Here is a 12,188-nt window from a genome sequence, read left to right on the forward strand (position 1 = left end):
GAGGCTGCTGTTAGCATCTCCTTTTCCTGAAGCTTCCCTGTCCCTTTCTTCCAGGTCATGGCAAAAATCACAAAGACGCTGCATCCGTTCGTGCAACTCACCCTATACCCGCTGCCTGTGGCATTTATTACTTTGAAGTGAAGATTGTCAGTAAAGGTAGAGATGGGTAAGTCACCTCTCACACGTTCTACCCTGTGTCCTCACAGATGAGCTTTCTTTGTCAGTCAGGGTTGGAGGTCACCCAGTTGATGTTTGTGAACCCTAGCTAAGGAGCCAACAGGTGGTAAGCTAATAAGTGTGCTGGAAAAGGCCCTTACAAGCTGTCCTTGGCCTAGCTGATTGTGGGTTTTCCATTTACCACTATTGTCTCATCCAGCAAACCAAGCTGGAAGAGAGGTCTTTGCTAGGCGTGATGTAAGAGGTGTGGAACCACAAGGGGATTGTCTGCTGCTCATTCTTTTGGATGGGAAGTTTACAAAACTGTCTCACATTCATGTATTGGGCTTTTCCAGCGGTCATGTTGGAAATATGCTAGGTTACTCCTCCATCCTCTTCTCCCCTGCCATTAGAGCTCTTATCACATGTAAGTCTGTTTCTTATAGCTTATAATCACTTGTAGATTTCAAAGGGAAGGAGAAAAATATGGATTTTGGTAGCATTCATAAAGACAGTAAGAGAAGACACAGATTGAGGAAAGACAAAGTAACTGTCTTTAACTACTTGGAGAGATGTCAAATGTGGAGAGGGAGGGATTATTTTTGTTTTCTTTGGTGCCAGAGGGTGGACCTTGCAGCAGTGGGTGGAGGTGGTGGAGGGACACATTTTTGGTTTAGTGTAACTTAAAACTCCCCAACAGTTAGACCTGTTTCAAAGTAGAATGAGCTGATGTGGGGGTGGTGAACTCCCCACAAGTAGTAATTGGATGACCAGTTGTTAGAGATGTCATCAAGGGGATTTCTGTTCCTTTATGGATTACTTCTGAGGTGCCTTCCAACTGTGACTGTGCATCTTTGACTTGTCTCTTGGGAAACGATGAATACATGGGTTGGTCTTGCTGCATGTAGAGGTGTTTTTGAGTGGAGAGACTTGAATACCCATCTGACTAGCTTTAGAGGGGTCTAATTGTTTTTTTGCTTTTTGGAGGGGCAGTTGGGGTTAAGTGACTTGCCCAAGGTCACATGGCTAGTAAGTTTTAAGTGTCTGAGGCCGGATTTGAATTCAGGTCCTTCTGACTCCAGGGCCGGTGCTCTATTCATTGCACCACCTAGCCGCCCCTAGAGGGGTCTAATTAAAGTAAGCTGTAGTGAGGCACACTAATTCAAGGTAGTGCAAAACTAAATGCACAGGAACTATCAAAAAGTAGTTACTGGGGAGAAAATTTTTTTCTTTTTTTCCTCCCTGCTCCCAACCCCATCTGTACCAACTGTCTTTCTCTAATGGCTGGAAACAGAGCAGGTGTTTAGGTTGTGAAAGAACATGAAAGCAAATGCATTGGAAGTTCTTCCCCAGTTAGCCTTAGGTCTGCTGTGGGAAATAGGCCATCCCTTGCTAATGATCTGAGCTTTCAAGCTGGTTGTGCTCTGAACTCTGAGCTCCTGGGTAACTTCTTCCATGTTGTAGCCCTCTTAGGGACTGTCTTCCCATTCCAGCATGCAGAGAGCTGTGCTGAGTACTTTTACCGGAGGGCAGCCTGGTCGGCAGGGCCAGAGGCTAACCTGCCTTTATCCTCAGTAGTGAGCTCAGGTAGAAGCCAGGCTACTTGTTCTGGAGTCTCAGATTACGTATGAGTCAGAGCACCATGTTGTTGTGGAAAGAGGGCTGGATCAGGAGTCAGGAGACTGGAGTTCAAATCCCAGTCCCAGCACTTAGTTACTGTGTGACCTTGTGCACGTGACCTCGTCTTTTTAAGCCTCAGTTTCCTCATCTGTAAAGTGTGATGATAATACTTGTAATACCCATCTCACAGCGTGGTTATGAAGGAAGCACTTTGTTAACTTTAGAAGACCATAGAAATGGGAGCTGTTATTACTCGAAGAAGGGGTTTAGAAAAGAGCTGTGGTGATTTGAACTTTAAGTCGCTATGTTGGGTCAGCTTACTTCAGGTGTTTCCAGAGAGACTTCAGAAAGTCAGGCATCCTCTTTCAACTTCAAATCTCAGCTGTGTGTGTGTGTGTCTGTGTGTGAGTGACTTTGACAAAGGACCTAGGTGAGGCAGGCCTAGATTGAGCCCCAGCTGACAGCTCCCCAGTGGTCAGGGCCTCATAAACAACCCAGGTAGGTGTGCTCTGAAGGGGAGGATGGTGCTCTGTGAACCCTGGCACATGGCAGGCCCTTCCCCCCCTTTCTCTGACACATGGTGCAGATGTTGGTTGGAGCAGGTGGGCCAGTCTGGCCACATTCAGGACTGAGGCCGTCACCAGGCAGGAATGCTTTGGGCAGTCATATTCACCATTCTGTTTTGACCTCTCATTTTGTATGGTGCTTGTTCATTCATTATCTTATTTGATCTTAGACTACCTCAGTGAAATAGATGGAGCTAGTGACATTATTCTCAGTCTGCAAATGAGGAAACTGAGGCTCAGGAGATTAGGTGATTTACCCAAGGTCACCCAGTATGTCACTATGGGGGTTCCAGGACTCCTAGGCGAGGTCATGCAGTCTTACGTTGGTATGTATCATAAGCATCCCTCCCAGCCCTGCTAGCCCTCCCCTAGTCCAGTCATTGGCTCATCCTTTTCTCCCAACTATATTTAGAGATGCCTAGAACTATGTCAAAACCACTTTAACTCATCAGATATCACAGTCATCACACATATTGTCCCTCCTACAATTTTCCTCATCAGGAATTGGGTGAGAAGGGGGGTGGCCAAGTTGTTGTTGCTTTTTTTTTGTTTTTTGATGTACCAAAGTATTTTCATGCTCTGGTTGGTAAACTCAGGAGCTAGAGGATTTAGATGAAAAATGCAGATGTTTAGGGGATGTGGTTTTTCTGTCCGTGCTGTGTTAGAGCTGGGCATTGGTCTTAACTTCTTGTTCCACTGAGATGGTAACTTCTGATTTGCAAATTTGAGAATTGTCACTCTGCACGGTGTGCTTATAAATATCACATTCAAAAAAGGATTTCTGTATTTCGCTTTTGGGATTACAGAGGAGTGTGGTAAATACCACAGTGCTCAAATTTGTTTCCAAATTCCTGTTGGTGGCAATGGGCAGGTTATGAATTAAGAACTGGGTCTTTGGTTATGTGATGAAGCAGTCATTAGTGATGTACTTGTTAGGAAATATAGATATGTGTAGTAAATACAGAGGCCTTAATTGGAAACCTGAGCTTAGCATACAACTTAGGAATTCTGTTGGTGGTGGCCTTTGGTACCTTTGGCCCCATTACCATGAGATGATATTTCATGGAGTCCAAGCAGACCAGATTGTGTGTTTGGGAGAAAGACCATCTGACAAGAAAATGTCAGATGTCTTTTAGTGGTGTCAGGAGAAAGATGGCAGAGTCCTTTTAACTGACGTTCAGCTTCATCTTGTTAGAAAGCCCCAGAGGCACCAAAATGGAGTTTCCTCTGAGATGAGCTGCATCCTGGGGATGGCAGCATGCAACCCTGCTGGAGTTCATAGTTCTCTGGGATGACACACTGAGGGTGGGGCTGGCAAACAGATACTATAATATTACTCTCAAAATAGATTGTAACCTCATCCAGGGTATGGCCTTCTGATGCATCATGTGTGGCCATACCTAAGCATGAGCCCTCTCTGAGGACCTCCCCCTTCCTCCCCCCACCCTCGGGCTCATGAACGCCTCTCTTCTCTCATTGTTCTTTCAGTCTCTGAGTTCCTGGTATAGGACCTCTGAATGTTGCCTGTCTTCTCTGCTGATGCTGACTCTGTGCACTCTGCCTGGAGAGCAGTGACTTAATTTTACCCAGGCAGCAGGGCATTGTCAGAGAGACTGTGTAAGCAGGAAGGCAGTTAACTTTGTTTGGATTGTGTTAAGTTTTTGAGGAATGAGGGGGAGCCTAGTCTGCTGGCTTGCTTTAGCCAGGCCTCTTTAGTTCTGCCCAGCGGCCGAGTGTAGTGAGGCTCTAGGTCCTTAGTTAATATAAAATGTTAGGTCTCCAGTTGAGTACCTGGGTTGCGACGCTGAGGTCTGGCTAGAGAATGGTAGTAAGGGAGGCCCCCTCAGAGGTAAACATATAAATGACTTTAGGTCTCAGTCATAGTCTTGTCTGAACACCTCAGGTCTAGGTCACAGGTCACAATATTGTCTTGCTTCACACAACCAAGAATCTCACACATGCCAGAAGAAAGTGAATTAAAAATTTCTAATTGTATCTAGATACAACTTGGTGAATTAAGACTTCATAAAACACAAGCTTAGTTAGACATTAAATAATGATGCCATATTAAATAGTGGTGCTTAAAGGCCTTTTTTTGTAGATCTCTAGCATCTTCAACTTAGTACAGTTGCCATGATGATTTATGTTTCTTCCTGCTTCTTCCTGTACTGGGTTTGCTTTTCAATACAGTTTATGGGGTTGTCTTTAACCTGCAAACCAGTGGAAGGGTTGAGTCTTAAACCACTCCTGAATACCAATCACCTCTGCCCCAGGCCAACCATGGGATCTGCATCGCTGTCACTGACTACCCCTTGGCCTGACTTGTGGACTCTCAGTGATTTTTTCAGGGCATCTAGGGAAGTTGTTTTGGGGCACATTGACTGTAATGGAATTTGGGGCATCCTAAAACTAACCTTTCTGTTTCATATATGAATTAATAGTCTGTTTTGGGGGCTTAGAGCAGGGAAGACTGGTGAGGTTCAGAATGGTATCTTGTCCACCGTGGGGACTCCAGGTCCTGCTTATGCCCCTTCTCCTTTAGGTCAGAGGTATTGCTGAGTGGTGGTGGTGCAGGCATTGAGCTCAGCCTTTCTAACACTCAGAGCACAAACCAGCCACCTCCCTCCAGGTGCAGGATTCCAGGGTGCTGTGGCTGCATTTTCTCTTTGGAGGCTTCCCTGAGCCTCAGTCTTGCCGTGGAAAAGTTTGCCGGAGCTCATCACATGAGCCTGAGGTTGCTGCCTCACTTTTCCCTCTCTAGTGGCCTTCCCAGGTCTTTGAAATGACCTTCTTCCCAAAACAGTGCTGTGTGTTATAGATTGAGAGAGGGCTTGATGGTTATAGAGTAGACAGATGTTCAGGCATGTCCTGGAAAAGGCAGGAGGTCACAGCCCCAGCTTAAGGCAGCTTCGGCTCCTTTGCAGAGTCTCCATGTGCCAGGAACAGTTGCACCACCACCATCCTGAAGCCATTACGGGAGGAGATCCAGGGCCCTGAGATCGGAGTGTGGATACCTTGAAGAGGGTAAGGAATTGTTGGGGGAGGCATAAGAAAATGGAAGCCTGGGGAACACTGTGTCCAGGTGGGAAGAGTTACTACCTCCAGGCCTTTCCTGAAAATCTATTTTAAAGTACAGGTAAAATCTCATCGTAGTAGCTTAAGGGGACTATCCATGTCGTTTTAACGTAATGGAATTTAGTTATGGATATGTGGCTAGAAATCCCATCCCTGCTTTGTAGAACCTGACATGGAGAAGAATTGGGACCCCACAGAGAGAATCTCTGTGGTGAATTTGCTGGTGATAGTGATGCACACGCGTGTGCACACACGCACACATACACACACGCTCGCACGCACGCACACACATGTGCACACACACGCTCACATGCACACACGCTCGCATGCACGCATACATACACACATGCACGCACACACGCTCGCATGCATGCCTGCATACACACATACATACAGGCTTGGATGCATGCACGCACACATGCTTGCATGCGCACACATACATGCCCGCATAAACGCATGCTTGCATGCACGCATACACACTCGCATGCACACACACATCCTCTTTCTTTTCTCATTCTCCCTTTCCTTTTCCTTCTCTTCCCACATTCTCCCTTCTCTCAGCCACTATCCCCTTCCCTTCCTACTCTCTCCCTACTTTTCCTGTTTTGCTCCTCCCAGCTCTTGCATAATCTTTGTGGTGTTGGGGTGGGTGACTGGAGAGTTGTTTTGTTTAGATATTCGAGGTGGGAGGAGTGAGAAGAGTTAAATTTAATTCATCCAACATTTATTAAATGCCTTCACTTCATAAGGTGCTATATATATATATAGCATTGGGCATGAAAAAACACAGGTATTGCCCTCAAAGAAGTTATGGTCTAATGGGAATATCACATGCATGCAGATAAGCATGACACAAGGTAAACTGTGAAGGAAGTGAAAGAGAGATCCAGACACAATGTTCTAGGAAGATTTCGAGAGGAAGAGAATGCTTCGCGGAGGGGGAGGGAGCAGAGCCTGAGCTGAGCCTTCGAAGAGAAGGACTTTGTTGGGTAGAAATGAGGAGGAATGGATGCTGGAGACACTGGAGCTCTAGGACCCCAGGGTGTGCTAGGGGCAGGAATGAAACAAGGGGCAAGATAAGAGTGGGGACAGTTTGTCCATCTTGGGCAAAGGAATTTTAAATTTATTCTAAAGGCAATTGGGAGCTGCTGAAGAGTGGTTAAGCCTTTTTTTGTAGTAGGAAGATTTTTGAAGTGAAAAGGTAGTGAGTTTTCATTTTAATGAGCCCTAAGCTCAGCTCTCCTCTCTTTTGGACAGTACAAGCACTACTCTAGAGAAGAGAGTGACTAGAGAAGACACCTGTGTGCACAAGATAAGAGTATCTGTTGTATAAAATTTGTTGCAATTAGACCAAAAAAGCCATGCTTCCTGTAGGTTTTTGCTAGCATTTAGGAATATTTTTATTGATTATGACTTTGCTACAGTATTCATTGGAATGGAAGTTCCTATCATGGGGTTTTGGTGCTGGGGGACCGTAGCATGGTGTGTTCCCTACTAATCGTGATTAAGGATAGATAGGACTTGCCCTATCTCCTTTTCTCTGCCACGTCTGGGCTCTGTTTGGTGAACCTTCGCAGCATGAGCTCATTCATTCCTGGGGGTGGGGTGGGGGGTATAGTAGGGAAATAGATAAAACAACTTGACTCCATCTGGTAGTGTTGTAGTCCTTAAAAAGGTTCACTGGGTTATGAGCAAAATTCCCTGGCTCAAATTATTGACTTGTTTCACCATTCAAAGCCAAGGGCCTGCTTTTCCTGAAATGTTTCCATTATTGGGCCCAGAGACTTTCCAGGTTTTTCTCTTGTTGCCTTCCACTTCCAGGGTGGGAGTGGTGGCCAGCTCCTTTGGTGTCTGATAGAGTCAAAGGGCATTAGAATTAGTAGGTAAATACCCATTGAGAATGTGCGTCTAGTCAGACCTCCTCATCTGTCAGATAAGCAAAGTGGGCGTTAGAGAAGAAGTGCTTTCCTTCTCTTATTGTTATTGATGATGGTGGCAAGCCCTCAAAGCAGAACTCCGTGTTTTGTGGCCAACTGCCCAAGACCAGGGTTTGAGTTATTAGAGCTGTTTCTGGAAACCTGCTGTTTTGGACTCTTGTTCCATTCTACCTCTCATTCTTGAAGTTGTGGAAGCATAGATCCTCCTCATGGACAGCAGGACAGAGTTCTCTTCTGGGTCCTGGAATCAGACTTCTCTTGCTTATGGAATGACTAGTCAGAGTTATTTCTTAAAGAAAAGCATCAGAAGGAACAAGTTCTAACATAACTCCTTCTAGGCCTTGCGTGGTTCGTTGTGTACAATTGCTGTATTCTTGGTTTAAAGATTTTATTAGTATTCACTGGGTTTGGTTCAGTCAACAAGTGGGAACTCAGCTATCTTGTTTGCTCTGGTATGGTGCAGATCACTCAGGCTGCCTGGCCACGACTGAATAATCCCATGTGACACAGAACCATGTTTTTTATCCATTTCATCATCACTAGTATTCAGTAAGTGCTTACTGCCTGGTGCCACTGTACTCATTGATGTGCTTGTGTAGATAGGATGTTTGTCCCTTCAGTAGCTCTCTGGTGGTGGGGGGATTGATTTACCCTTTTCCTGTGTTTGCTGGCCTTTCTTAAGGGTGCACTGTCATTGATGCATCCATCCCCTTGTCGGTACCCAGGAGATTGTGATATGTATTAGGATAGCCACTGACAAGCTCATTGTGACACTTGTACTTGCTTGTGACCCTGGGCAGGTAATTTAACTTCTTAGGGCCTCTGTTTCTTCATCTGTTAAATGGAGATAAAATTGCACTTCATAATGTTGTGGAAAGGATCAAATGAGATAATAGATGTAAAGCTCTTTGCAGACCTTAAAGCTCCATAAAATGTTAGTTATTATCGCCATCACCATACTCATCTGTCCTTATGTGCTAGTCCAGAAGAAGGAGCATTGGACATGAAGTCAGAAGATCTGGGTTCAGATTCCTTTTCTATTTTTTATGATGCACATGAGCTTGAGCGAGTGATTTTCCTCCTTTGGGGCTGATTCCCTCTCTGTGAAATGGCAATTTCCAAGTAGCTTTTAAGATCTATGAGCATAGGATTTGGAGGATGTTTGCCGTTCCACCCTGCAAGGGCTGTTTTGTCATAGCATGTTGTGTGCTGGGCACTTTTGAGCAGATGGGGCAGAGAGCATAGCCTGTGCTTTGTCTGTGAAATCTATGAATTCCAAAGGCATTTAGCTTCCGAGGGCTCACTTAGCCTTTCCACAGTGCCAGGGCTGTGGCACCTATGTGCTTCTTGTTCTGGAGTTCTTTGCCATCTTCTGGAAAGCATTTCTTGGATTAGTTCAAAGTACTCCTTCTAGATTCTGTTTTCACTGAAGGGATGGTGTTTCTTTGTGAAGAGACCCCACTTAGAGACCCTTGCACCTCTCGGGCCCTGAATAAACCCCCTCGCTCTAGCCGGGGCACAGATATAACATGAGTGCATGGTGCCCCTCTCCCCAGCTCAGGCCTGCGCCATCGCTGCCGGCCAAGGTCTCCACAATCAGTTTCACTTTGGGGTTACTTTTCAGCTTTTATTGGGGAAAGTTTTGCTATGGAAAGGATTTGCTAGGAGGAGTTGTAAGCATGTCCGTGACTTCACTGTAACCAAGGGTCTTTCTTCATTCTCATTCTTCATTTGCTACTAAGCTTGTCTGGGCAGGTCATTTTTTTGTCTTGTGACCAAACTAAAGAAAGAAGTGAATCATGATTGTTTCCAGTACCTTCACCAGGGCTGTGGCATGAGGGATTCTTTCCTTGAGTTCTGAAGAAGTTGTGACACATTTGTGGAATACTAGACTCTTGAGAAAAGTTTCTCTGCCAAGAATGAAAGTCCCAAGATAGAAACTTGGTGGAGCTTGAGCTCTGTCTCCTTATACAGTGTGTCTCCAGCCCCCAGCAGCTGGAGGCTCTGGTGACTTGGTAGAGTGGCGAGTTTGTGGTCTCTCTAGGAGCAGGTTCAGCCTGAGTCCTTCTGGTGGTCGCCTGGCTGAGCGTGCACACACACATGTGTACACTCACACCATCAAATCCCTTGTCTGGGAGCATTTGGGGAATAGATGAGCATTACAAATGAGAAATTGTGAGTTCTCAATTACAAATGAGGAAACTGTTCAAACAGTCCTCAGCAAACAAGCATTTGATAATCAGGATCCAGCTTTTGAACTGCCAGTATGTTTATTCTTAACCAGCAGCTAGAACAACCTCTGTTTGTTCTGATTCAAAAAATTTTTTCCCCAACTTTTCTTTTTTGTGTCTTGCCATAGCTTGAATTTAAACTTGAAAGCATTGGTGGGGAGGAAGACAGCAGTCATTCAGTTTCTGAAGGTGTTACGACATCATTCCTCGTTGATGAGTGAATTAAAAAATGATTTTTATTGTTGTCCCTGGTTTTCACATCACCTTCATTTCCAAATACGCCCTTCCTTCTCTTCCATCTTTGTTATAAGAAAGATTAAAAAAGAGAAAGCAAAACAGTTCAGCAAAATTCAGCCACACTTCCACCATGTCTGACAGCATATGCAGTGTTCTATACACTAGTTCTTGTCTTGGGGAGGGAGGTACATTTTTTCAGCTCTTCTCTGGGACTGTGCTTGATCATAATAATTACACAGGGTTTTGTTTTTTTTTTTCTCCATTTACACTGTTGCTGTCATTGTGCATATTGTTTGCTTTTATTTTACTCTGCATCAGTTTATTTATGCCTCCCTTTGCCTCCCTGTGCTTCTCTGAATTCTTCCGGTTCATCCTTTGTTGTGGCTCACTAGTATTCCATTACATTGACATACCTCAAACTTGGAGAGTGAGTTTTCTTTAATCATTCCCTTCTTAAAGAAATCATCCTGGTATGGCAATGAATATTGTAGCTCCTGAAATTCTGAGATTAAATTGGAGGTGAAGAGCTCACAGCTTTACTTTATCTTGGTGGTGTAAACATGAAACTTTTTGTTATTGTAATTTGAGGTTTTCTATAATACAGATCAAAAAGCACAAAACCATCTACTCATTTTCTTGGCTTCTCAGTGTAGGGTTTGGATTGATTTTGATGGCCAGCTGACCTATTCTCTTCACAGTGACTTCGATTCTTACAGATGAAAGTCTTGTTTTAATTTAAGAAGTTTTTTTTCCTGTTCGATGATTGACGAACATGATGTAATATGAGTATATTTCCATGTCTACAGAAGTAGAAAAAAAGGCAGAGTATATGTAAAACCCTGACTCTATTACATAGAGTGTGTATTCAAGAAAGGAATATAATAAATTCAGCATGTTAGTTTTGAAGCTACCCTGCTTGTTTGTCTTGGAAAAACTGTGAGCAGTCTCTGTGTAGAAATGGTGGTTGTGCATTGGGAGTATTTCCAGCTTTCTGACATTGTACCCAGAACTTCCTGACTCTTCAGCAGCTTGTGTTTTGTCTTATTGCTTCCATACTCAACATTGGGTATGATTTTTGTCCCTTGTTATATCAGTGCCTCTTGGTTCGTGACGTGTTGCTTGCTCTTGGCATATTCTTCTGACTGGTGAGAGATGAATCTCTAGGTTTTCTTCTTGACTGTTTCAGGCGTCCTGAGGACAGGCGTGCTGACAACTCTCTCAGAGAGCTAAGAGGGGAACTCTGTTAGAGTTAGTCTTCCTCTCCCGCCTCCATCCGGGACTATCATGGGATCATAGTTTTAAAACAAAATGAACCCTAGGGATTGTGTAGTGCAGTGGTATCCAGCTCAAATAGAGATGGATCCCTGCCTGAGCATAGTGACTTAGAAAACCACAAATTAACGTTATCTAGGTTGTATGGTATTTTTGTTTCTTTTGTGAAACGTTTCTCCATTATATTTCTATCTGGTTTGGGCTGTACCCAGGAGTTAGCGGAAGGTGAGTTTAGAGGTGTTGAAATCGCCCCTCCCATCTCACAAATCCCCATTCCATTTGACAAATAAGAAAACAGTCTTATAGGTAAGTGAAGCTTCTTTTGTTGTTCAGTTGTTTCATGTGTCCAACTCTGTGTGATTCTGTTTGGGGATTTCCTGGCAAAGGTACTGGAGTGGTTTGCCGTTTCCTTCTCCTCATTTTATAGATGAGGAAACTGAGGCAAACAGGGTCTTGCCGAGGTCTTGTGTGACTTGCCCAGGGTCATAGAGCTAGCATGGATCTCAAGAACTCAAGAGGATGAGGCTTCCTGACTCTAAGCCTGGTGCTCTCCCCCCCTGTGCCTTTCAGCTGCCCTGGGTTTCTTACTGGAGGTCTTCGTAAGCTGAGATTGGACAGTTGATCTCGCCTAAGTAGGCAGTAAATGGCAGGTCCAGGACTCAAGAGTAGGTCTTCCACTCCCTGTCAGTGCATCTTTCCTCCCAAAAGTCTTCATTTTCAAAGCAAGCTGTAGGATCTTACCTGTTTTTTCCTCAAATTACTATGTACAGTTTTTACTTATCCATGTACCTGTTGAATTTTAGCTGGTCCTCTAACCCCAAATTCAGTAGTGTCTCACTATACCTGTGCTTTTATTGGGTGTTCTCTGCTTCCTTAACTTTTTTCATCAATGTGGTCTTTGTAAGCTCCTAGAGAGCTGGGACCAATTATCCTAAAACTCTCTAGTACCTCGCTTAGCTATTTGGTTCTTGCTGTTTGTAGAGGGGATATAAGACATGGTTTCTGCCCTCATGGACCTTTTACTGTGTAGTTAGGGGAATCACGTACAAGTGACCAATAGAAAATTTAAATTTAGCATGCATACTAAGCCTTTT

General features: G+C 44.4%; 1 protein-coding gene across 3 annotated transcripts in view; it reads left to right on the forward strand.

Annotated features, from left to right (window-relative positions):
• RANBP10 (RAN binding protein 10) overlaps positions 1-12,188 on the forward strand; it is a 150,494-nt gene that overhangs the window by 1,756 nt on the left and 136,550 nt on the right. For 2 of the 3 annotated variants that reach the window (XM_069085720.1, XM_069085721.1), the window contains exon 2: positions 55-166. In XM_069085720.1, the coding sequence (XP_068941821.1) occupies positions 55-166 (112 nt within the window). Of the gene's footprint in view, positions 1-54; positions 167-5,266; positions 5,367-12,188 lie in introns of those variants that run through there. The other variant, XM_069085722.1, reaches the window with a different exon arrangement.

The sequence above is a fragment of the Petaurus breviceps genome, unplaced genomic scaffold, assembly GCF_028583685.1.
Source record: "Petaurus breviceps papuanus isolate PSGF00001 unplaced genomic scaffold, PetGlider_PUasm1.0 176, whole genome shotgun sequence".
Taxonomy (NCBI): domain Eukaryota; kingdom Metazoa; phylum Chordata; class Mammalia; order Diprotodontia; family Petauridae; genus Petaurus; species Petaurus breviceps.